Genomic DNA, 27,507 nt, shown 5'->3' with positions numbered 1-27,507 from the left:
AGAAAAAGTGAATACTGGACCATCAAAGAAAAATAGACAAGAATGGGCAGAACAAATTAAAGAATGGAGAACAATAATGAGATAATGTGTAAAGAAGAAGTAATGTACCATTATATTTGAGAAAGACAAAAATAGCGTGAAGATTTAAGTTTACTGACATAAAGAACCCCGAGTCCACACCCTCATGTAATACATCATGTCCAAAACATAACTGTGACAGATTTTATAGATAAGTATGTCAGAGATCCGTCTACCTTTTCCTTGTTTACCTGGTCGGTCAAAAATTAAAATAATAAAAACCAAAAGGCAAAATAATTCTAAAAGTCTTTACCCATTACTTTTACTTAGAATAGAAGTACAGAGTAACATCCAAGCGTATATATTTCCTTTCTTAAAATGAAATAACAAATGTTATTGATAATAAAAATGACCAAAAAAAATCAAATGGTGTCTTTGAAATTGATTGGTTTGCCGATAAGGACCGACAAAAAGTTGTCGAAGTTGATAATGATACAGGAATCTTAGCGTTGTCGAAGTTTATAATGATTTATTAACCAACTAAGTGCATTATTGCCAAAAGTGACTGTTTATTAAAAATTACATATTTTCTGTAATGGCCCTGTTTTTTCTGTAATGGTCCTGTTTTTCTGTAATGGCCCTGTTTTTTCTGTAATGGCCCTGTTTTTCTGTAATGGCCCTGTTTTTTTCTGTAATGGCCCTGTTTTTCTGTAATGGCCCTGTTTTTTCTGTAATGGCCCTGTTTTTCTGTAATGGCCCTGTATTAATGCCCAGTTTGTCTGTATTAAGCCTTGTTAGGGTTTTTAATAAAGTTAATAAAACTAAGTTGTAAAGAGTATAATACCTTTTTGTATTTTATTTAATTTAGTAACCAGCAACCAACATTAAAGAACCATATAAAGGGATCGCTGTTCATCCTGTTTTTTTAACACATATCTCTTTCAACTTAATATCTTGGATATTTGGTATATTTAAAGCTTTATCATGTTTATAATGGTGAAGTACAAATTATTTTGTTCAAACTAAACTGTCATTAAAAGAGTAAGACCGTACATCAAGTTAGCAGCAACACATACACTTTTGGTCAGTTGGTTAATAAATGTATTAAGAAATGGGTGTTTTTATAATGGCCCTGTTATATGTCCTCGGTCAGTAATAATGGCTTCGGATGTCTGTAATAGCCCTCGGCGTTGCCTCGGGCCATTACAGACTTCCTCGACCATTATTACAGACCTTGGACATATAACAGGGCCATTATAAAAACATCCATTCATTAATACTATAATATAGGAATCTTAGCGTTGTCGAAGTTTATAATGATATAGGAATCTTAGCGTTGTCGAAGTTTATAATGATATAGGAATCTTAGCGTTGTCGAAGTTTATAATGATATAGGAATCTTAGCGTTGTCGTATTTAAAACTATATATGACTTTGTCATGTATGTTTGCAAGTCTAAATTGAAAACAACGTTCAAACCCTATATGATTGCTTTGGATAAAAACAACAATTTTTATATTTGTGCATGCAAAACAAATTTCTTTAAATAGTAGAGGGGTCTAAGTACAGCACAAACAATATTTTTCAAAAGACCAAAAAAGTTTTAAAAAAAAGTATATTTAAAAAAAACCCATTAATATTGACAAATGCAAGCAGGTCGAACAACAGTTTCTAATGTTCATAAACCCCGCTGACTAGCATTGACAATTGCCAAATAAACTATACATTAATACCACACGACTTGCACCATCCTACAGTTGAAGAACTTTTAGAGGAGACATCAACTCTCACAAATAAGTCTTTCAGACTTTGACATATCTTTATTATCATACAGCCAATGCATTACATCATTACAGAGATAAACACATGCTTACACAAAAAGCATGATATAAATATAGTGGCGATCTATTCTAATATCGGACTTGGACTTCTTTTAAATTGAGTTTTACTGTGCATATCACTGTGTGTTTGTATATATATTCTATATGAGCGAGAGGTATAGGAAGTGGATTGTTATCTCACAAAACATGTTAAACCCCACAGCATGTATGTGTCCATCTCAAGTCAGAAACAAACATGTTAAACCCCGCAGCATGTATGTGTCCATCTCAAGTCAGAAACAAACATGTTAAATCCCGCAGCATGTATGTGTCCATCTCAAGTCAGAAACAAACATGTTAAATCCCGCAGCATGTATGTGTCCATCTCAAGTCAGAAACAAACATGTTAAATCCCGCAGCATGTATGTGTCCATCTCAAGTCAGAAACAAACATGTTAAACCCCGCAGCATGTATGTGTCCATCTCAAGTCAGAAACCTCTATAGCCTTTGATAGTCTTGTGTGTCTTTATTTTCATGTTTAGTTCATTGATATGTACATTGGCTTAATTCTTTTTTTCTGACTTAGAACACATTGTTGTTCAGCGGTAAGCTAAAGCTGTTGTCCAATGATTCTCCAATTGGTGGCTTTGTGCTGTTTTCTGTCCTTTGTTCAGGTCATGGTCTCTTTGGTACATTCCCCATTTCCATTCTTAATTATATGCGGTAGACACATGATGGAACAAACTTATAACATCAGATTTAACGAATCTTAGGCAAGAGGACAAACATAATTATTTACACAATGACATTAGATATACATACAAAGTCAGAAGTTCTTAAGAATATCTTTACGATTACAGGACATAGATGTGTTTGCGTAACTTTTTATATATTTCCTTCGTTCTTGTGGAAAACCCTGCATTCCGGCAAAAATGCATGCAGTGGTACTCACCACTAACTTGTCTATTTGTACAAAAGCTACATAAACAGGTTTTCCTTTTAATATTTGCCATCTACATGCATGTTCTATCGGTTGTTGTGTACTTGTTGTTCTAAATTTCCAAAGTCTAACATAATTTAGCAATCACGGATGTTATAAGTATTCTTAAAATTCTAATTTCATTTCAAAGACATAAGTAGTATATTGCCTTTCTAGATGTTTGAATATCGGTATGATGATTTCTGAGAAAAGGGCGATGTAGATTTACTCATATGTTTTTATTTTTCAAAATATATACTAATACTTTATGAGTATGCGTTTTCCATTTTTGAATGTGGATGCGATAACATTGAATAAAAATGAAAATTGAAATAAGAAGGCATTATAGTGAGGAGGCAATAAAAAACCTGTCGAAGAAAAAAGTTGTGCCATTACATTGTCAAAAGAAAAAACAAACGTAAACAGTCCACAAAAACACATGAGAGAATTCCAAAGTCGAAGATTCGATAAATGTCGACGCTGATGTTGATGGTGATAATGCCCTTATCACATTTATTACTTTGGAACTGATGGATACATTCAGGATGCATAACTCATATCGCATATCTATCTTAGAATGCGATATTGAAAAATAGTTGTCAACATCATGCTAATTGCGACGACTCATTCGATCACTACATATATCATAAAATTGATGTTTATAACGTAACAAGGAAATGTTATAAACAACGTTATGTCTGTAATAGAACAAACAAATGATGTGCCTTTCAATATGATTTTATCCGTCATACATAGTGAATATCATTGAAATAATTGATTAGTTATACATTGATTACGTTCATAGAAATCAAAAACGTAGGCATGACGTGTGGGAAACATATACATGATAAACACACTGGTAAAAAGTATGAGTCACGCACGGATCTTTTTTTAAGCTACAGGTTTCGCAAAGTTGTTTGATTTTGTATAGTTTTACATATACTTATTAAACCCAAATTTTTGTATAGTTTTTAACTATACAAATAGCTCATAATATTGTTAAAAAAACGAGTGAGCTTTCCGAAAGAAATCAGTAAATTTGAGTTATGAAAATTTACTATATATCCGCAAATCTTTTATAATTTGAATAATTGGATTTATCTCCCCTTCCTTTTATGACTTATTTGAAACAAATTGCACCAAACAAAACATTGCGTGTTTTCACAGGTTTGTATAATATAAAAATCCTTGGTGTTTTTTTTATATATAAATATTATATAAAACAAAAATCCAAAATAAGACAAGACCCTCTGACAACTTTGTGTATTTAAAATAAAAATGAAAAGACCTACAAATTAATTGGCGGCAGTCTTTCAGATTTGTATATTTCAATAAAAATCAGACCGATCATATTGTAGTTTTAATTTCCTAACCAGGCGGAAGACAATTTAACGAGTTTCTTCATTGTACGTACGAGACCATCATGAGTATTGAGTCAATGTCGACTAGTAAATTTAGGCAGTGGCTATGTTCCAGGCTCTGAAATATCCTAATTCTAGCCGGCAAAATGGATTTTCCTATAGAAATTAATGGCTATTTTGCCGGCACCAGCAATATAGTGAATATTTATTTTTCCGTTTCTTTGTAAAGAGTGAAATGTAATATTTACCGTTTTGAAAGGAACTAGGATATGTGCACTGTAAATATACAAGAATCAAATAATTACTGATATACCAGTAGTTAAATAAGAAAACAGCTAACAATATTTGAGGCACATTGATTGATTGATTGATTCCCTTTTTTCCCCTTATTATACTGAAGATTTACGTTTAGTTGAAATTATTTATAAAATCAGCCAGTTTAATACTACCATAAGATGTATCATCATAAAAATAAAATCTCAGATTTTTTTTTACTGTATGCAGTAAGCATTATATCTTACACTATCAATGCTATTTTGCCGGTTTGAACTGAGATATATTATTCAGATCCGGCTAAATATAAAATTTTCTATTTTGCCGGTGCAATAGCCACTGCTTTAAATTTAACACCCCTTAAAGATGTAACCTTAAAATTTCTTTCCGAAGGAAGATATGTCAAAAAACAACATCCGGCCCAAACGTTGAATTATTTCTTGTATTGGTTTGATGAAGCTTAAAAAGCACATTCAACCAATTTGATATGATGATAAGTTGTATCAATATGTAAATTAAACATTATCAGACATCGATCGTTTCCTCTTTTAACATGGCCGTTGCTATAGATGGTCGTTCTAATTTATTTTCGGTTATAAGATGGATTTGACAAGAAAATTACCTTCAACAAAAAGAGCGACGTAATGCGGAAGGAAATTTTAATCAAAACAAAAAGTTGATTTCCTCCTAGAATAAGCTGTTCCAATCCAAATCTAAGGGATAAATTGGATGTATTTACAAAAGCCTAACATGGACGATTCAGAACAAACCAAAAACCTTCCAACCGTGTTAGCAGATGAACTTTCAAGTCATCTTACCTGTCCGATTTGTGGGCGATTATACTCAGAACCTGTAATAAGCATTAAATGTGGTCATACGTTTTGTAAAAAATGCGCCTTCTGTACTTCAATTTGTCCTGTTGATGGTAACCAATGTGACACCACACAGCTTGTAGTAAACAGGTTTGTATTTTTCAGCGCTCTAAACAATTTGGGGACCACAGGCACTAGTCTCAGAAAAAAAATCCTATGTACCTTTATATAACACTAGGTACTTAACTTGTGATTTAGAAAAATGTAAACAGGTGGCGAAATTTCTTTATATGCCGATTTCTTGGCTGTCAACACAACTTAAACTTTTAGAGGAAATAATTACGATTGACATACTTGGGTAGGATTGCTACGGATGATTCAGACAACAAAGGTAGGCGTGTCATACACCATTGTGAATTGCTAAGAAAAATCAATTTAGATTTACGACATAACAAGTTAGAACTTGTTCTAAATCTTTTACTAAGGCACTAACCTCCCTAACAACATGACAGGTTAGCTACTGTTACTAAATGTATTCTCACTGAAATATAGTTCCCTATGGTTCTTATGTATGTGCACATAATACACATATAAACTGAAAAAAATGGGTACATTGTTGGAGCAGTTCATTCAAGAATGTATGTCATTAAGGTGTGTTGATGTGCAGGCTTTTTTTAAAAACATTTTGATAAGGTAATTGGGTACTGATACAATACTAGTATGATTGACAACTGTCATTATCACTAAACAATCAGAGACAAGGTAGACCTTTGATTACAATGCCCCACCTCCTAAACTGTATATCTTTATTTCTCACAAACCAAATTACAAAGGTATAGAGATAATTACATATTTCAATACAATTATTACAATTACATAAATAAATAATGTACGAAAGTAGATAGAGGCATTCACAATTGTTCACCCAGAAAAGTTTAATTTGTTATTTATCTCCTTAATAAGTTTACATAGTTTGTTTAGTTCTGTACATTTTTTAGAATTCATTAATTCATAAAACTTCAATGAGTTTGGTCTATTTCTATAGTAAAATGCAATACATTGTTTTCTACAATTATCAAAAGCTGAACAATTAAAAATGTAATGGTATTCATCACCAAATGGCATCTGAATTACACAATAAACATTTTCTGTTTTCTCTTTCTATGTTTTGCCATCTTCCAGTTTCTATTGGAAATTTCATGTTTAAATTTCGAAATTTAAAAAATAAGGATATCTGCCTGTCATCCAAAATATTTAAATATTTCTCAAACTCCAAAGTATCTTTAAATAAACGATAATTTAATGCTTTTGGTGATTCTTGTAGGCTTGCTAGCCATTTTTGTTTAAATTGATCTATCAAATTCTGTTTGATGGTTACATGTAGCCATGTTTTATCTACAAAAAAGATATTATCCCATACATATGACAAGCCACACATGTCTTAAATTGATTTGACTTGTTTTAACCATAAAATATTTGTACCATATTTGGCAGTTGCTAAGTTATACAAAATAAAAGGCAATTTGTCAGGTTTTCCAGTTACCAACTTGAACCAATAATTAATCATTCGTAACTTGATTGAAATATCTAATGGATATCTTCCCAATTCACCATAAATCATAAAATCAGGAGTAGACTTTTTTACTCCAAGTAATATTTTACAAAATTTAATATGAACCCTCTCGATTATTCTTCTGAAGACTTAAGGGGCCGACCCTTGGCATTGAGTCTCCGTATGCCGCATTCATTTCGTGTATTACAATTTCAAAACAACTTAAGATTCCTGACATCGATTTTTACACATGATTAGGCATCTGAATCATTTAATTTGTAAATTATGATTGTAAAACAATCACTATCGTAAATATGACCCTTTTATTTATGTAAATTATTAGATTTCATCTCATCCACATGAACGTTATTTGTTTACTTGTAACAGGATGTTTTAACTGTAGATATTTGTATTACGCATGCGTGAATTTGGTATCGGGACAACTCGCCCTGTTTACAAGTTCGCCCTTGAAGTTACGAATTTGCAATCCTGCAGACAAGAAGATTTTGTTTTTATATAAATAAAAAGGATATATAAAGTGTTGTCTTTATTCATGGTTTTCCTTTGTCATGTGAATTAGATGCCCTTCGTATTACATACATGTGAACCTCCCGACGGGAGTACAAAACTCCCGTTTTCAGGGGTCTCCTCCCGTTCTCCCGTTTAGGAGAAAAAACTCCCGTGTATGAAATATTTCATGAATGAATATTTGATCATTTCTTACTACTGTACGGGTGTAATTGACACCTGTGTTAAATTTTACCTGAACATCAAAGAAGATGTATAATTATATGGCTTCACTTGACAGCTTGGGTGTCAAACATACTGGTAATCAACGATGTTTACCTCCGGCTAACTGCCGTTGTGTTATCAAAACGATGTGTATTGGGAATATTGAAATACTTTTTTGTTACTTCCCTTTGTTTTAACCTGTTTTCAGTTATTTTGCTTTCAAAAATGTAAATTGTAAAAAGACTATAAATGATTAATATTTTAATCAAATAATCATAAAATGATGTTGATTAAATGAATTTAAATGATTTTGGACAAAGAAAGAAATTAAAATTTATAAATTATTTTAGCAATCTAGACCTCCTTTCAAGGATTACATTGAAGTTTATATGATAAATTTGTTTCTGACTGACTAGATGTGAACATACAATATGTGCAACTAGACTAATAAAAGGTCTAGTAGTTAGATTAATTAATTCCTAGTAAAATCTTGAAATTTAAATTTTTAAATGTTAGTATATATTAGATTTTATTGTGTAAGCTAAGAAATAGCAAGACATTTTACACTGTTTTTAAGTCTTTTTAAGCTTTCTACAAATATGACTTTCATAATGCTTAAAATCCATGCAGTACTAGTGCTAGTGTATGTTATTTTTTTTAATTAATTTACGATGTTGCAAATATACATGTGGAGCTTATTTCTTTCTTATTTGTCTAAACCTTTACAAATGATAAGGAGATGGAGACATGAACAAAAATATATACAGATAAGATATATAAATATAATGATTCATTTGCAAGCAGTGAACAATCATTTGTCAAAAACAAAACAAAACAAGAAACAGATTCTTCTTATTATTTTATTTTATTCAAATAGAGAGGCAATAAAGGAACTATAAACATTACAATTTGATGGAAATTTGAAGAAAACACACAATTTCTACATCATTTGGTTACATTTACGACAAAATTTATGTCGATAAAAAAACATGATGTTTTGACCATTCAGTACTTAATAGATGCATAGTTCTTGGGGAAAAGTTTCATCAAATAATATGAATATAAATGACTTTTTTTGTGCTCATTTTTTACAGTGGGTTGTGATGATCTTCCAGTTAGTTACCCTCATTTGGAGTGTTGTTCCCAACCTGTTAAAGGTCCATCTTTGTGCATTATTCAAAATTGGAAATTTCAACAAGCATCTAATATTCTTAATCTGGAAAATAAACCCTGGTCTGCTAGCTTCATGTATATTTTTTCTACCGATTTAATATATAACTAGAATCATGCAAACAGACTTAAGGAAAAGGCATGCAAGTTCATCATACAAATATGACACTTTTTCTAGACAATCCAGATCTTGCAAAATACGTCGCTAAAAATTGTAACCTTTAAAATTGTTGTTGTGCAGTAAAAACCCATATGGGAACTTTCAAAAGTTGGCGGGTATGTAACAAGTCTTACTATTTTTATGCTCCATTTATGGGCAATATGTTTCCTAGTCTGTCCGTCCGTCCTGCTTCTGGTTATAAAGTTTAAGGTCGAGGTAGTTTTTGATGAAGTTGAAATCCAATCAACTTGAAACTTAGTACACATGTGTTCCTCTTGATATGATCTTCTTAATTTTACTGCCAAATTAAAGATTTTACCTAATTTTCACAGTCAACTGAACATAGAAAATGATTGTACGGATGGGAAATCCATGTACTTATGACCTTTTCTTGTTTGAAGAAAAAAATACATTTTAACAATAATGGAACAAAGCAGCCTGGGTAAGTGGGGCTGCTTTTATGGTAATTCAAGTTACTTTTTATTCACCTTCTTCCACTTCAGAGCTATCAGCTCTTTGATTAGATTATTTTTGTTGACACTTTAAAGTTCTTAGCTGTTGGTCTAGATTTTATGTCTTACAAGGATAGTTGGTAACATTTACTAGAAGAATTTTTCGATAAGTTCTTTCAAGTGTATTTTCCCATTCTGCAAAAATTATACACATCAAAATTTAACCTGTCTATAGCTATATATTTTGTCATCAAATCATGAAAAAAGCTGACACGAAAAAAACAAGGTCATTTGAAGTATTTTTTTGTTACAAAAGGTTGATAAGAAGCTTATTTGCCCTTTCATTGTATCATTCTCCTTTATACAATGGTCTATTTTACCAGCATATCATGTTGACAGTACTATTCTGTAAACCAGGACAGTCTCACATGGCTTTTCTAACAAAGTAATATGGATTTACAAGTATGAATATTTGCGGTTAAAAGTACATCAGGAATTTAAATGTTAGAATAAGTATGACTTTTCTATGAAATACATGTATTATGCAGAATTTGGCCAATTCACACCAATTCACTAAACCAAATGCATGAAATATCCATGAAAATACAATTCTTCCTCAATCAAAGAAAAATTGTGGTACCCTTGAAAATTAGTTAATAAATCCACCAAATCAATAAAAAAGTATTACCCAGGTAGTCTTCCTTATGTTTTTGACTAATTTTATCATTTTGCAATAGCCGTCATATAGAATTAATATATTTGTGAAAATAGTTAAAGCTTTCTATTTCTGGGAAAAAAGTACATGTTAATGATATTGTACAAACTTGAAATTGCCAGGACTGACAAATTACACTTGTTTATCCTGTTTATCTAACTAAAGTACATGTACATGTAACATTATTTTTGCAACAGTAAACACTGCATGCCACAATTAAATTAAAAAAAAAATGTTTTGACAGGTAATTTGACAGCGAACTAATAAGATTATTTTTGTAATAAATCTTTGACATAAAATTGAAATATTCTGTAGTCATTCTTCTGTGTGCTATTGTCATTAATAGTTTTTATGTTACATCTGAGTTTGACATATATGTATTTTATTAATGTAAATTATATATAAGAAAACTGTCGACTAAGTTCATTTAATCATTAGTCTGCTTTATATCAAATTTTAAAACATAAAATATTTTTGTTTTCCTTGGTATATTAAATCATATTATAGAATAAATCACTAACATTAATTGATAAGGAGAAATAGTTTTGACCTTTTTCTATGTTGACAGATCGATAAAGATACCAATTAAATACCATCAGTCTTACTTATTAAAGAAAGACAGACTGCACCATGGTACTAAGAAAGACAGACTGCACCATGGTACTAAGAAAGACAGACTGCACCATGGTACTAAGATAAAGATACCAATAGATTAATTAAATACCATCAGTCTAACTTATTAAAGAAAGACAGACTGCACCATGGTACTAAGAAAGAGTCAAGCAGGACAATTAAATACCATCAGTCTGACTTATTAAAGAAAGACAGACTGCACCATGGTACTAAGAAAGAGTCAAGCAGGACAATTAAATACCATCAGTCTAACTTATTAAAGAAAGACAGACTGCACCATGGTACTAAGAAAGAGTCAAGCAGGACAATTAAATACCATCAGTCTGACTTATTAAAGAAAGACAGACTGCACCATGGTACTAAGAAAGACAGACTGCACCATGGTACTAAGAAAGACAGACTGCACCATGGTACTAAGAAAGACAGACTGCACCATGGTACTAAGAAAAAGTCATGCAGACAGACAACAATCAACAAAAAGCTACAGGGAAAACTAAAGATTGTTCAACACCCAAAGTCTAAACCCACATTCAATGAGGGGAATGTAGGTGCTATGAAAGCATAAACAATTACTGCTCCACTAGTCATGCTAGTGACACCAGTCTTGTTTTTCTTTTATTCCAGTTTCAGGGTGAAGAATTTAAAATTAATATTCTTGTATTTACAGTATACATGTTACTGTCCAGTTTCAGGGTGAAGAATTTAAAATTAATATTCTTGTATTTACAGTATACATGTTACTGTCCAGTTTCAGGGTGAAGAATTTAAAATTAATATTCTTGTATTTACAGTATACATGTTACTGTCCAGTTTCAGGGTGAAGAATTTAAGATTAATATTCTTGTATTTACAGTATACATGTTACTGTCCAGTTTCAGGGTGAAGAATTTAAGATTAATATTCTTGTATTTACAGTATACATGTTACTGTCCAGTTTCAGGGTGAAGAATTTAAAATTTATATTCTTGTATTTACAGTATACATGTTACTGTCCAGTTTCAGGGTGAAGAATTTAAGATTAATATTCTTGTATTTACAGTATACATGTTACTGTCCAGTTTCAGGGTGAAGAATTTAAGATTAATATTCTTGTATTTACAGTATACATGTTACTGTCCAGTTTCAGGGTGAAGAATTTAAGATTAATATTCTTGTATTTACAGTATACATGTTACTGTCCAGTTTCAGGGTGAAGAATTTAAAATTAATATTCTTGTATTTACAGTATACATGTTACTGTCCAGTTTCAGGGTGAAGAATTTAAAATTAATATTCTTGTATTTACAGTATACATGTTACTGTCCAGTTTCAGGGTGAAGAATTTAAAATTAATATTCTTGTATTTACAGTATACATGTTACTGTCCAGTTTCAGGGTGAAGAATTTAAGATTAATATTCTTGTATTTACAGTATACATGTTACTGTCCAGTTTCAGGGTGAAGAATTTAAAATTTATATTCTTGTATTTACAGTATACATGTTACTGTCCAGTTTCAGGGTGAAGAATTTAAGATTAATATTCTTGTATTTACAGTATACATGTTACTGTCCAGTTTCAGGGTGAAGAATTTAAAATTAATATTCTTGTATTTACAGTATACATGTTACTGTCCAGTTTCAGGGTGAAGAATTTAAGATTAATATTCTTGTATTTACAGTATACATGTTACTGTCCAGTTTCAGGGTGAAGAATTTAAGATTAATATTCTTGTATTTACAGTATACATGTTACTGTCCAGTTTCAGGGTGAAGAATTTAAGATTAATATTCTTGTATTTACAGTATACATGTTACTGTCCAGTTTCAGGGTGAAGAATTTAAGATTAATATTCTTGTATTTACAGTATACATGTTACTGTCCAGTTTCAGGGTGAAGAATTTAAATTAATATTCTTGTATTTACAGTATACATGTTACTGTCCAGTTTCAGGGTGAAGAATTTAAAATTAATATTCTTGTATTTACAGTATACATGTTACTGTCCAGTTTCAGGGTGAAGAATTTAAGATTAATATTCTTGTATTTACAGTATACATGTTACTGTCCAGTTTCAGGGTGAAGAATTTAAAATTAATATTCTTGTATTTACAGTATACATGTTACTGTCCAGTTTCAGGGTGAAGAATTTAAAATTAATATTCTTGTATTTACAGTATACATGTTACTGTCCAGTTTCAGGGTGAAGAATTTAAAATTAATATTCTTGTATTTACAGTATACATGTTACTGTCCAGTTTCAGGGTGAAGAATTTAAGATTAATATTCTTGTATTTACAGTATACATGTTACTGTCCAGTTTCAGGGTGAAGAATTTAAAATTTATATTCTTGTATTTACAGTATACATGTTACTGTCCAGTTTCAGGGTGAAGAATTTAAGATTAATATTCTTGTATTTACAGTATACATGTTACTGTCCAGTTTCAGGGTGAAGAATTTAAGATTAATATTCTTGTATTTACAGTATACATGTTACTGTCCAGTTTCAGGGTGAAGAATTTAAGATTAATATTCTTGTATTTACAGTATACATGTTACTGTCCAGTTTCAGGGTGAAGAATTTAAAATTTATATTCTTGTATTTACAGTATACATGTTACTGTCCAGTTTCAGGGTGAAGAATTTAAGATTAATATTCTTGTATTTACAGTATACATGTTACTGTCCAGTTTCAGGGTGAAGAATTTAAGATTTATATTGTTGTATTTACAGTATACATGTCACTGTCCAGTTTCAGGGTGAAGAATTTAAGATTTATATTGTTGTATTTACAGTATACATGTTACTGTCAGCAATGACATAGTGTGATTATTCTTTAAGATAAAACATTATAATAAGGAAATAAAGTTAATAATTGTTTTCACATTTTAGATTAGTTGTTGGCCAGATAGAAGACCTACTGATTTATTGTCAATATGGTGTAATGAAACAAAATGGAGACTTTGTTTCTGATCCCAGTGGATGCCAAGAAAAAATACAAATTGGTAATGTATAATTTTTATGAAACGTTTACGACAGTCAAATTTAATTTATATTAATAAAATGATAATTGTATCACTATGCCTTTGATATTTACATATATGTACAAGTGTGCTTATATTGTATACATTTTTTGTACATGTGTATCAATCATTCAATGTACATGTATAATGTATACAGTAAAAACAGAAGTGTAAGAAGATTTTTTGCATTTTATAGTTCTGAATGGGAGAGGGTTTTTTAGGAGGAGTGCACATTAATGAAAGACATAAAATTCAGTTAACCTTTCATTGAAGTAATGTTACTGAACTTATATTAATTTTCAAAGATAGAGTTTTGATTATGAATCTCAATATTACAACATAACATGTACTGGGAAATTTTTCAAAAGTATATAATCAGAATGATAATAGAGGGTAATGAGGGGGATCATCATTCATTTCTATATTTTATGCCATTTTTCTCTCTATTCTTCTTAATTTGTCACCCATTGTTCACTATTTATTTGCTCTTTATTCTGTACTTCTTATCCATTAGTCTCAGTTTTTTGTTCTTTATTTTCTATTTTTGCCTTTTATTCTGTTCTTTTTTTCCTTTATTCTGTAATCTGTGCCCATTGTTCTCTATTCTGTTAACCCCATACAGACCCTCATAGAACATGTATTTTAGTCTCTATTCTGTTAACCCCATACAGACCCTCATAGAACATGTATTTTAGTCTCTATTCTGTTAACCCCATACAGACCCTCATAGAACATGTATTTTAGTCTCTATTCTGTTAACCCCATACAGACCCTCATAGAACATGTATTTTAGTCTCTATTCTGTTAACCCCATACAGACCCTCATAGAACATGTATTTTAGTCTCTATTCTGTTAACCCCATACAGACCCTCATAGAACATGTATTTTAGTCTCTATTCTGTTAACCCCATACAGACCCTCATAGAACATGTATTTTAGTCTCTATTCTGTTAACCCCATACAGACCCTCATAGAACATGTATTTTAGTCTCTATTCTGTTAACCCCATACAGACCCTCATAGAACATGTATTTTATTGAAGGTAATGTAGTTATATTGACCATGAATTTACTTACTATTCATTTACAGGTAAGAGAAGTGAACATGAATCTCAATGTTCATTTGCACCTTTACCCTGCCCTAATAGTGAGGTTCACTGTGGGAGATTTCGTAAATCAGAGCTGGAATCTCATACAGAAGTTTGTCCTTATTTACCTTGTAGTCATGGAAACAAAGGTAAGAATTTATCATTTAATTTTGAATGAAAAAGAAAACTCAGTTCAGAATCTTAAGTTGCAGTTTCTTTTTTGTAATTTCTATCCAATTACAATCTTTTGATTGCTAGTTTTTGATGTACATAATATTTGGTGATAGATGTGGCACTTTTAGAAAAAGGGGTAAGTGAATCTGTGGAGGAAACCAAAGTTTTCAGGGGGTTAAACCAACAACCTAAGACTAGTAAATAACCATGTCATGAAACTGAAGTGGAAAATAATTTTGTTTGTTTTTAGCCTTTAAATTTCAGTTGACTGACCGCCTCTTATCTTTACAATTTTATAATTTTCTTGATGTAATTTGATAAAAGACTTAAACCAATTTGAAAAATAAGTTGGTAGCAATAGTTATGAATATGAACAGAAAATACAAATATTTTCCAAATAAATGATCATTGCTTGTCTATTGCGTTAATTTTATCATTACAGGGCTGATTTTATATCAACAATAATAGGTCCAAAATCATTTAATAATTTTAAACTCTGTGTTTTATTTCAGGATGTGAGTTTACAGGGACAAAAGACCAAATATCAGAACACTTGAATCATTGTGGTTATAGAGGATTACAGAATAGTGTTAGCATTAAAGATTTTAATCTACAGGTATATATTTGGGAAATATACAAGTCAATTCCTGTTGAAACCACAAACTCAATTATTAGTAACATAAAAATATACAGGTAAAACTTTGTATGTACAATGTAACCTGTGTTATCTGACGCACTGGGGGACTAGAAAAAATGTCGGATTAAACAGATTGTCAGAATACTCAGGTTTTTTCTTCAAGGATAGACATATTTTGAGACCATGAAAATGTGTGGGTTAAAGCAGGATGTTGGAATACTCAGGTGTCAGATTAGGCAGGTTGCACTGTATATACATTTTAAAGTGAGCAAGGTATATTGGATTGTACATGCTGTTTGAGTTTATCAGCTTATTAAATTGATTTAATTGGCTTGTGTATTGCTCCTAAATACTGCTACATAGAGTAACCAAAATGTAGTACAAAATCTGTGTTTCCAGTGTTGGGGGATATTTTTTTTTATTGTAGACAGAAAATCTAGCCATGTACACATTTTGAACATAAAAAGCCAATATGGGATGTATTCTGCAGATTGACATCAATAAAAATCCTATAAGTCCAACCCCCCAATTAATATCCCTTATTTTTAATTTTCAGCAGTCAAATTGTGCTTGCTGATATCTGTCTAGAACCAATAACCATAGATGTAATTTTGGTAGGATTAATAGACATTTTTTTCTTCTTACATCATTCTTAATTTTTTATCTAAACTATATAAAATGCTGTCTTTGATGAACATGTTTAACCTAGGTCAGGAGCCTGTAGTTCAGTTGTTGTTCAGTTGTTGTTGGTTCATGTCTGTCTTAGTTGTCTTTCCTAAATTATTTGTTATGATTAAGATAGTTTGTTTTCTGATTTGGATTGTTTCACATTTTTCATGTCAGGGTCTTTTACAGCCAACTGTATGGTATGAGTATTTTTCATTGTTGAAGGCTGTAGAGATGTCTCTAACTGCTTACATCCATCTCATTTGAACTCTAGTGGATAGTTGTCTCATTGCATTGGCTGTCATATCACATCTACAGCATTTCAAATAATAGTTGCATAATTTTATTTTCAGACCAGACTTTTAGAAGAAAATAATAAGGAATTAAGAGATCATGTTAATGTATTAGAGAACAAAGTGGTATTATTGGAGGGTAGCAAAACATCTATACAAACACAACTAGAAACGTGTGTCAGGTAAATTCTATTATATGACACCTTTAATATAAATCAACACGATAAAACATCTACAACAACACAACTGGAAAAGTGTGTCATGTAGTTTCTACAAAATGACATCTTTAAGATGCCGGTATGTTGATTAATATTGAATTTTTTTTATCACACATTTCTTCAGTATTTTGAACAGAATTATTTCATTTTTAATCAAAAGCTCTGATTCTTAAATTATGACTAGATGTTATCTTAATATGACACAACATGCATTCTTGTTGTATCATATAAAGTAGATTAAACAAAATTGAGTACCCTTAAAAAACCTTTTTGAAATTAAGATTGCATAGTTTTGATATTTTACTTTTGATTTTAATGTCTATACCATGTATACAGACCAAAATGCTTTTTTTTAAGATTAACATCTTTGTTTCAGTGAACAACAAATATCAATATCTAGCTCTGGTAAGGCAGAGTTTTGAAATGCTTTTGATTTTATGACCAATTTGTCTTAAATCATACATTTTTTTATATTCATGTAAAGGGAAACAACTTTTATACATGTGCTCATTTCAGTTTAAGAGCTGATTTCTTATTTTTTTTGTAGATTAAGACTTTGGTTGGCTAAATATAATGTATACAGGTTTAACCATGCCTGTTTATGTTATTTGCAGAAGTCAATCATAAATACAATGCTTGAGAAAATGTTTATGCAAACCAACCAAAGTTTTAATCTACAAGCATTAGGAAGTTTGCTCTTATATCAGTATTTATTATGTTATTATAAATTTATGTTGTTTATTTTACAGAATAGAATAGAATAGAATAGAATAGAATAGAATAGAATATCTTTTATTTCCATAAGAGGTACCCACAAGGGGCATAGTGCATATACATTCATGACAATATATAGTTACAAACAATTACAAATACAATAAAGCAAAACAACAAAACAGTATGCTTTAAAAAGTTAGACATTTTAAATATTACTTACAGTATCCCAGTGTTATATTATAAATGTTTACTCACGGCAGGTGTTTTGATAAGAAATAGCCAAGTTGTTTTAAAATATTAATAGACTCACAGTTTAAAAGCCAAATAAATTTATTGACCATATTCAAGGAGTAAAAATTTTTACATTCTTTAAATATCAGATCAAATAACATATCTCTATCCTTAGAGTATACAGGGCATTCTATAAGAAAATGAAGTTCATCTTCCACTTTATTTAAATCGCATTTATCACAAATTCTTTGATGAACTTCTAATTTGGAATATCTCCCAGTTTCAATTTTAAGTCTATGAGATGAAATCCTGAATTTTGTGATAGCTTTTCTCAAATCAAAATTTTTCAAGATATGTAAATAATTTTCTTTACAAAATGATGTTTTAAACTGACAATATGTTCTTAGTTTTCCTTGGCTATTTTGGCTATAAGCATTTTCCCAAGATTTAACATAGGATACTTTTAAACAATTAAGTAAACATTTTCTGAATTTGTATTTACTAAAATTAATAAAGTTACTAGGCAGGTCAATAATTTTACATAAGTGTCTGACACTGCTATACCAACTATTGTGATTTTTATCATCTAAATCTTTAGAGGTTTGTAAGACTTTATATAATAAAGAGTCCTCAGGCATATTTTCAATTCTAAAATAATAATTCAGTAAATTTTTCACAATACTAATATAAATAGGAAATCTACCTAGTTCAGAGAGTACAGCAAAATTGCTGCTCTTTCTGTTTACACCCAAAATAAATTTTGTTATTTTCATGTGTAATTTATCTGGTTCAAGATCTGAATAAATTTTATCTAAGACTATATCATTTCTAAATTTACTACTCTTTGGGTTAAATGTACCCCAAATTTCAGAGGAATATAAAGAAATAGGTTTGATCATGTGATCAAATAGATGTAGACTGGTAGTAATTTTTGGATGTGAACGAATAACATCTTTGCATAATTTATAATAGCCTTTTAGACTCTTTTTGTACAATTCCTGTCTTGCATGAGAGAAGACTCCTGAAGCCGAAAATATAAGGCCTAAATACTTGTAGTGCTGTACACATTCCAGTTCAACTTGCTGAAGAGTAAATTTTTCATTGATAAGTCTACCTTGCTTATTAAATACTAAAATTTTTGTTTTATTGGTGTTTATGTTTAAGCACCAGTCAGAGCAAAACTTGTCAACATTTTTTAACTTAGATTGAAGACCATATGATGTGGTAGAGAGCAAAACAATATCATCAGCATACATTAAACAATTAATATTAGTATCACCCAAAATCAGATCATCATCAACATTATCAATATATGATGGAAAGTCATTTATAAAAATTTTGAAAAGATTAGGGCTTAGGTTATCACCTTGTCGAACCCCTAATTTAACTCTAAAAGAGTCAGTTAAAATTTTCCCAGCTTTGACACAAGTTGAGCTAACATTGTACATGTTCTTTATAATGTTGTAAAAATTTCCTCCTAATCCCATCTGTAATAGTTTATATTTAATACCACTATGTATGACTGAATCAAACGCCTTTTTAAAATCTATAAAACAGGCATACAATTTTTTACCTGTGGAAAGTACCGAGTCAATTAGATTTTTAAGCAAAAACATATGATCAGATGTTCTGGACTTTTTAACAAAGCCAATTTGAAACTCAGTAATTAGACTGTTTTGTAATAAATATTTGTCAAGTCTATCATTTAAGATTGTATTAAAAAGTTTACCAATTGCACATGTAATTGAGATGCCTCTGTAGTTTGAGGGATCAGTTGGGTCCACTGACTTAAAAAGGGGTAGAGTGTATCCTTCAGCCCAGCATTCAGGATATTTTCCTGTCTTAAGACATAAATTAAATAATTTTCTATAACATGGAACTAAACTATTGGCACTTGCCTTTAGCATTTCATTAGTTATAAAATCTAAGCCACAAGCTTTATTGTTTTTCAGCTGTGATATAGCTTTAAGTATTTCGGTATCAGTTATTGCAATGTATATAAGATACACTTATTGGGTAAACTCTTAAAAATTCTTATGGTTTTTTTTGTTTTTCAGAGAAATTACTTCATTACAATCAAAATATGACAATCTACAGTCCACTCTTGACCAGCTGATGTCTGGAAGAAATAGAAGATCAATAACTTCCCCCGGAAATACAGGAGATTACAGTATTAGGTCAAGGTCAAACAGTTCTAGTAATTTAAGTAAGTTATTTACAATGATTAGTAAAGTAAATAAGTGTTGTAATACAATGTATATTAAATTCTACATGGGAAAAAATGTTCTGATAATCACATCCTTTCAAATTATAATAAAAGGTTTGAAAATGTAAAAAATATAGAATCAAAACAGTTCATTGAAGAAGAGGTTATTTTTAAATGTATTGTACTTTTTGATCATTCTAGGATATGAAAGGCCTAGTTCATTTGGTAATTTACTGATTTTGTTATATACTTCTCTTTATAAAATGAGTATAAAATATTTCATTTCTCAGAAATATATGTTTGTATCTTCCAAAAAATGTTATCAAGCGCCAAATTAGCATGAACTATTTACTACTCAAATTATCTTCATTTTCTACTATATTAATGTATTTCATTCAGAATTTCTATTTATTTCTATTTTCAATTCTCCATTCCATAAAATACTAAATATAAACCATACTGATGTGACTTGCATGAGGTTAAAGTGTAAATAATACAAAGCAAAAAGATCTTAATAATCAGCGTTATTGAAAATGTACTGGTATTTATTGATTACCCATCAATTTTTTTTATAAAAAATAATCAAATATTGAAAGAAGGAAAACATCTTCCAGGTCGCAATTCTGTAAATATAGACAATACAATTTCCCAAAGGAACTCCTTTTATGACTAAAACTACCACTTTTTCTATTTCGGAAAAAAAAAAAACCCACATCCTAGGATGAAAAGCTGATATGCACTACTAAATTTTTTTCAAAGGTAAAAATATATATTTGCCCTTTTTGATAATCTTCCCTTTATTTCCAGATTTCACTCAAAAATGGGTAAACCAGAATGGTCACTGTTACTTCAAATAAATTTTAGAAATAAAATTACAAAAATCAAATTGATAGGTTCATAATTACATGTTCTACCTTTACATTCTTGGTGCTTAAATTAGAGTAACTGGTAGATTCAAATGTCTTTCTAGTGAGATATAGAGTTTTCAATTTACATTCAATAGATATAAGATCTTTGGAAACTTTGCCATCTAACTTCCCAAATTTTATTTGCAGCATTTTATGAATGACGATGTTATTTCTTTTTTCAGGTGGCACTAAAAGAAGTCCTTCAAGTTCTATCAAAGAGGAACACTGGCAGATGCCATTTGTATTTAAATGCATAGGTACTCTAAAGTAAGTCAAAAGATAATTGAATAATTTTGAAACTGACATATGTAGTAATGTTACAAGTTATGAATATGAAAATACTTCCACAGTTTTAAAGATATAATCAAATAAATGTGGTATTCTTGCAAATGAAACAATGCAACTATCTACTATAATCCAATAGAATATTTTCATATTACCGACTTTGGACTCCTAGTTCACAATTATTCAACAGGTTACCTACTCTGTGGTAGGACATCCTGGTACTCTGTCAATTAAGAGCAACCATAAGAAGGATAATCAAATATATGATCGGTGTAATTTAGGGGGAAATTTACTATTTTACGATGATTTAGTCATGTATAGAAAGCATTTAAACAGTTAACTTTTCATGAAAATTGTAACAAATAAAATCTTGAATTTACTTATTTACATTGCTCTTGCTTGACCAAGTACCAGGATGTACCACAGGGAAGGTAACCTGTCAAAAAAATATATATTCAGAAGTCAAAAGTCATTAATATGAAAATGGACTATTGACATGGATGTAAGCAACTATTGACCACCAAAAGGCCTTCGGAAATGAGCAAAACCCATACTGTATAGTCAGATATTATAACATGGTGAGCTAGAATTGGTATGACTTGCCTGACCTTAGATTTGCTAGTGAGAAATATAAAAATAAGAAGATGTGGTATGATTACCAATGAGACAACTCTCCACAAGAGACCAAGAGACACAAAAACTATAGGTCACCATACATCTTTCAACAATGAGTAAAATCCATACCCCAACTTTTGTTTTCATTTTTGACAGAGGTCACAAAGATATAGTTTGGTGCCTTGCTACTAAACGATATAAAGTATTTAGCTCTGGATCTGATAGTACAATTAAAGTTTGGGATATGGAAAATTTAGCTAAAGGATGTATCAAAACTATGGAAGGCCATACAGGAACAGTGAGTATTTCTAAGAGATGATTTTAATGACTGACTGCTGCAGATTTAATATTATTTATTGGATTACCGTATAAGTTTTTTTTTAATTTCAAAGGTAAACCTGAAACATGAATACTCAACAAAGTATGAATTTACTGCAGGCTTATGTGCAATTTGTTAAAACCATAAAATCAATTATACACTGAATTAAAAAATAATCCTTTTAATAGCGAAAATTTAATACTCGTAATAAATCAAAGACTTTAAATGATGTTATCATGATACATCCTTCCTTCTAATGTTTAAAAGTTAAACTAAGTCGTTCTACAGTATATATTTATTCTTCTATGCCATTGTTTATTGGAGTAAGACCTTGAAATATCATGTGTTGTGTTTGTTATATAAGGTACATTCAATGGCAGTACATGAAGACAGTTTATATTCAGCTGGAGATGATAGATCTATCAGGGTGTGGAATGCTAAGACATTTGAGGAAGAGAAATGTGTTGAGGTATGTAATATACATAGATTACCAAACTTTACAAAATAAGCAAAAAACAAAGATGATATTTTCCAATATTTTTAATGTTTTATAATACAAATGAATATGATATAATTTGATTGGTCATCAAAATATGAATAAGTGATCATCATTGGTAAGATCACTGTAGAAGAGTTATGAATAAACTCATCATAGATACCAGGATTACAATTTTGTATTTGTGCCAGACATGCGTTTCATCTGCAAAAGACTCATCAGTTACGCTCGAAAATTGTTGTTTCAATGTGGAGGTTGAGTAATGTGCTTCCACCTTTATCTTCTGAGTGGCAAAATTTAGTCAAAAGAATGATTTGAATAGATTTTCAATTCTAAAAATTCTACCACAATTTATTATTTTGACTCAACCTGCTGATGAAACCCTACAGTAAGGGGACATAACCCATTAGTTGGTGTTCTCACTATTAGGACTTTTTCACAAGATAATTGTGTGTTGAATTAATGATATAGAAACTTAAAACAGACTATCTCAGAACAAAATTATTTTTATTTCAAAGGTTATGAAAAAATGATGAAAATTATTGAAATGACAAATTTTTGAATTTGAAAATGCATTGTTGAATTTCAATTTATTTTAAAAATTGTGCATGCTAGGAGTTCTTATTCAGTTATTCATTTTGCAAATATGTCATGAAATATGTACCATTAAATTCATCCTTTATTATAACAGCGGTTTCTACAGAAAGACAAAACATGATCTCTATTGTTCTTATTAGGATATCTATTTAATGAATGCTGTAATATTAAAAGGTCCATGATAATGATTGTTAGTAATTACCGTATTTGTTTATTTTAGAATGCTCATGATAATATTATAAGTGCCATGATAGTAGCCGGAGAGTATTTGTTCACCTCAACATTTTCATTAATAAAGGTAATTATTATAAACCTAAGTTCTACTCTTAACCTCATGCTGAAAATGATGTGTTAGTTGATGTAATAGTATTTGTCAAAGTTGGCGAAATCTTTTTTTCCCTGTTGGTCCTTGAAGAAAATCTGCTGGTCCTCACTATTAATTCTATTGACATGATTGAAAAATACTAAAATTGTGTCAGTCCTAAGCAAAATTTTGATGGTAAAATCCTGAGGACCACCACTTTTCGCGAACTCTGATTTGTGACTATGTCTGAATATATGAAGTCATCAGGTAGGTATTAAAATGAAAATAATACTTTATAAATTTGGTGTGTCTGAAGCTCTTTACTGGACAAATCTTCCATTAGAAATGTCTGACCAAAAATATGAATGCATGGGATGTGTAAAAACATGAATAAGATTTTATCTAGATCATTTAATTGACAAAGACAGACATGTAAAAAATAGCCAAATTCCTCATTCATTATGTGTTTAATTAAAAAAATTCTCTTCTATTTTATGAATACTTTTTAGAGAGATATATTTAACCTCTGCTGTTATACATTTATGTTGCTTTCAAATGTATTGTTATACCAGGGATCTCCATGGATGAAAATTGAACCATGGAGGAACTTTCACCATTACAAACCTTGTCTACGCTGTACAGTGTAGCGCGATCGGAAGTATTTTATCCCTCCATACAAGGAATGGTGAACATGCTAATTCATTGCTTATTTAAATTATATTTATTTGAATTTTCATTATAAAATTAGAAGTATCAATATTTTCATTTATTGCCGTTTTTAACCATTCAAATGCCAAGTCTTCATGGTCCCCCCTTAGTCGAGAATGACCAAAAGCTGTCATGAAGGTCCCCATGCAGATTTCTTTTATTTTTGGTAATTGTTATGGGGGTTAAAAATCATCTGATGTGGAGCTTATTTTTCGTGGACACTGTCAAATTCAGAGCCCATTACCGGTATGGCTGATGTGCAGCAACAAAACAATTCGTACGGGTTATGTAAAAGGTTAAAGAGATTTGTAAAGCAAACGTTGACAAATGAAAAGGTTTTTAATGACTTTATCTGAAAAAATTGATGCTGTGCAACATGCATCTTTCGAGTCTGAATAGAAACCGGAAACGCGGATGTATCAATTTGATTGTAATATACGAAATGAATTCGGAATTTAGATACGATATTTCTTTACAGGAAATATTTAAGTTTTTACTTTTAAACATTTAAAGTAATTCTAAATTATCGTTACAGCAGTACTCGAGTTATTTGCGATGAAATAATATTTACTGTTTTGCGTCTTATTTTGTACTTCTTAAAAAAGGGGGATGCTGATTGCGTAAGTCAAAATAAAGCACGTGTTCGACTTGTTAAACTGTTTTCTTTGTAACTGGATTAATTTATTAATTTATTTATTTAATCTAAATGATCATAATCATTTGCTGAAAGTTAGTTGATTACATGTACTTCGACAAATGGATCGTCTATCCTCAGATAGTATTCTCCTGTCTGGTTTGTTGATCTACCTGTACAAGCTCAGGTACAAGTAATTAGAGATCTTAATCCGGATATCCCTCAGGCGTTAGAACTGTATTGGATTATAACATAAAAAGCCTAAGGGTTATGCAATTACATGCATTTGATTATAATTGATAAAAGAATGGCGTCGGGCTACAAAAAACGATGAAGTTTGAACGATGGCGGAAGACAATTTAACGATGGCGCAAGACAATTTAACGATGGCGCGAGTCATTTGACGATGGCGCAAGACATTCGAACGATGGCGGGGCTCCATCGTTAAACAGGCCATGGAGATCCCTGGTTATACATGAAAGATTTAAAGAATTTACAGTATAATATGCTTATTTAAATAAACTTTTATTTTATCTAATTTATACATATTTAAGGTAGCACAATACAAAGATTTTTCATCCCCAATCAGACATCTTTAAACTGATGTAATTCCACTCATCTTTCTTTAAATTTTATAAATGAGGTACCAAAAGAAAGAAGAAGGACCAATCTTTCAAATTGTGATAATTTCATTATGACATAATTATTACATCATTAATTGTTATGTAATTAGTTGCCATATTGTAATGTCTATACTTGAATGAATTTAGCTTCTTTGTTATTCATAGCATCCAAAAATATTTTATAGATTTGTGCACAACACAGTTTGACCTCCAAAACTCTGTCTCAGATTTTTCCTATTGTATTTCATTCTCTCATAAATCTTCAATGAAGTTTGCAACATCAATTCATAAGAAACCACTAAATTCAATTGGGTATAAAATTTATTCTATTGATGTTTTTGGAAATCAGAGACACAGTTTTGGAGGTCAAGCTGTGTTGTACAAGAATATATAAAATATTTTGGGATGCTATGAAGAACAAAGAAGCTAAATTCATTCAAGTGTGGACATCACAATATAGCAACTAATTACATAATAATTAATTATGTAATAATTATGTCATAATGAAATTATCACAATTTGAAAGATTAATCTTTCTTCTTTCTTTTGGTACCTTATTTATAAAATATAAAGAAGGATGAAATGAATTACATCAGTTTAAAGTTGTCTGATTGGGAGTAACAAAATCTTTGTATTGTGCTACCTTAATGCATTATGCAGTAACAATTGAATGCATGGTAGTGATAGTATAAACTGTATGTAGAAAAAAGAAGGCAAATCTGCAGATTAAGATTGCTGAAAAATCTTATATTTGTCTTTCAATAGGTCTGGGAAATCCGAAGTCTAACATTTAAGACAGTTATATCAGGATTACACCATTGGGTTCGAGCTCTAGCTTTATCTATGTCTAAGGTAAGAAAACATCATAGATATAAAAAAGAAGATGTGGGTTGATGGCCAATGAGACAATTCTCCACAAAGAGACCAAATGACACAGAAATTAACAACAGTAGGTCACCATGCAGCCTTCAACAATGGATTTTTCAGCTGTATCTGATGTCAGATTTAAAAAGATAGAAAAGCAACAGAATTTTGAAGGTCTTACTTTCTAAAATTATTGAATCAAGATTACAACGATAATATAGAAATCAAAATAAAGTCTATTTTCTAGGCTATATATTGAAAAAGAGCTAATGGGGAAATGTTAGGTATATGCCAATGAGCAGCAAAAAACATCAAAAATGATCACAGATATATAAAGGGCAACATACAGCCTTCAAAAATAGACCTGTGTCTATATAATATGTCATGATCTAAATCGTCTCTAGTCTATAAAATTTGTGAATAATTTTAAACTGAAGTCAAAGATTTGTCAACAACAAAGACCATTAATTTTACTTTCTTATTAGATATATGCAATGTATTGTTTTAGGACAGTTTATTTAGCGGATCTCATAACACTATAGATATATGGAATACAGTAGAACCATTTAATCTGAAGGGGAAGATTGACCATACATTTGGATCTGTCTATTCTATTACTGTAACACCAAAATATGTTGTGGCTGGTAAGATTAAAGTTTAAAAATTATATTTATATCACTTTTGTGTTTGTTTCAGAGAATTATTTGATGTACTATAAAAACTTTTAAGGAATTTTATATCTGAAAGACCATACATAAACTGTACAAGTCAAACTTGATGTCTGTACCTATCTTTGTGTCAAAAATAAACACATAACAACAAAAACAGATTGCAGTTTAAAATTCACATGAATGTATGCTGTTATTAAATTTAATCCTCTTTTAGTTATTTTACAAAGTTGTATAATAAACTGAAACATAAATGTCTTCAAATAGTTATAATTTATTATGGTATTGATGGTGTATGTTTGAAATTTTATCATATTTTGTTACAGTGAGTTGCTTATAGGTGTTACTGTAAAAGTTTACCTATAGCTCAACCGGTTTTTAAAATTGACAACACAATAGGGACATTTAAATTGACCAGTTGGTATTGTTAGATTTAAATCTACCTTGATGCTACCTGTAAAAAAATTTATTCACCTAACCCAAAGTTTCAGCATGCTTTTTTCCTGAACTTTTTCTTACCTAGGATTATTCTATTAAAAAATTGATAGGGAAGAAAATAGTTTTGGTTTTCATTGTTTTA

The 27,507-nt window shown here is 30.3% G+C and overlaps 2 protein-coding genes across 4 annotated transcripts in view; both read left to right on the top strand.

Annotated features, from left to right (window-relative positions):
• The window catches only part of LOC139525559 (tRNA-dihydrouridine(20) synthase [NAD(P)+]-like), a 627,966-nt gene that overhangs the window by 332,126 nt on the left and 268,333 nt on the right, over positions 1 to 27,507 (top strand). The gene's annotated exons all lie outside the window — the stretch shown is intronic.
• LOC139524826 (E3 ubiquitin-protein ligase TRAF7-like) overlaps positions 5,063 to 27,507 on the top strand; it is a 32,270-nt gene continuing 9,825 nt past the window's right edge. Inside the window, exons 1-12 of one of the 3 annotated variants that reach the window (XM_071319931.1) lie at positions 5,063 to 5,413; positions 13,549 to 13,661; positions 14,770 to 14,916; positions 15,454 to 15,557; positions 16,598 to 16,719; positions 19,758 to 19,906; positions 20,997 to 21,081; positions 21,871 to 22,012; positions 22,398 to 22,502; positions 23,347 to 23,424; positions 26,161 to 26,247; positions 26,768 to 26,903. In XM_071319931.1, the coding sequence (XP_071176032.1) occupies positions 5,181 to 5,413; positions 13,549 to 13,661; positions 14,770 to 14,916; positions 15,454 to 15,557; positions 16,598 to 16,719; positions 19,758 to 19,906; positions 20,997 to 21,081; positions 21,871 to 22,012; positions 22,398 to 22,502; positions 23,347 to 23,424; positions 26,161 to 26,247; positions 26,768 to 26,903 (1,501 nt within the window). In that variant the 5' untranslated portion in view covers positions 5,063 to 5,180. The remainder of the gene's footprint in view (positions 5,414 to 13,548; positions 13,662 to 14,769; positions 14,917 to 15,453; positions 15,558 to 16,597; positions 16,720 to 19,757; positions 19,907 to 20,996; positions 21,082 to 21,870; positions 22,013 to 22,397; positions 22,503 to 23,346; positions 23,425 to 26,160; positions 26,248 to 26,767; positions 26,904 to 27,507) is intronic. The other 2 variants (XM_071319930.1, XM_071319932.1) reach the window with 2 other exon arrangements.

This window comes from Mytilus edulis, chromosome 5 (assembly GCF_963676685.1).
Source record: "Mytilus edulis chromosome 5, xbMytEdul2.2, whole genome shotgun sequence".
Taxonomy (NCBI): Eukaryota; Metazoa; Mollusca; class Bivalvia; order Mytilida; family Mytilidae; genus Mytilus; species Mytilus edulis.
This window is presented reverse-complemented; position numbering and strand designations above follow the sequence as displayed.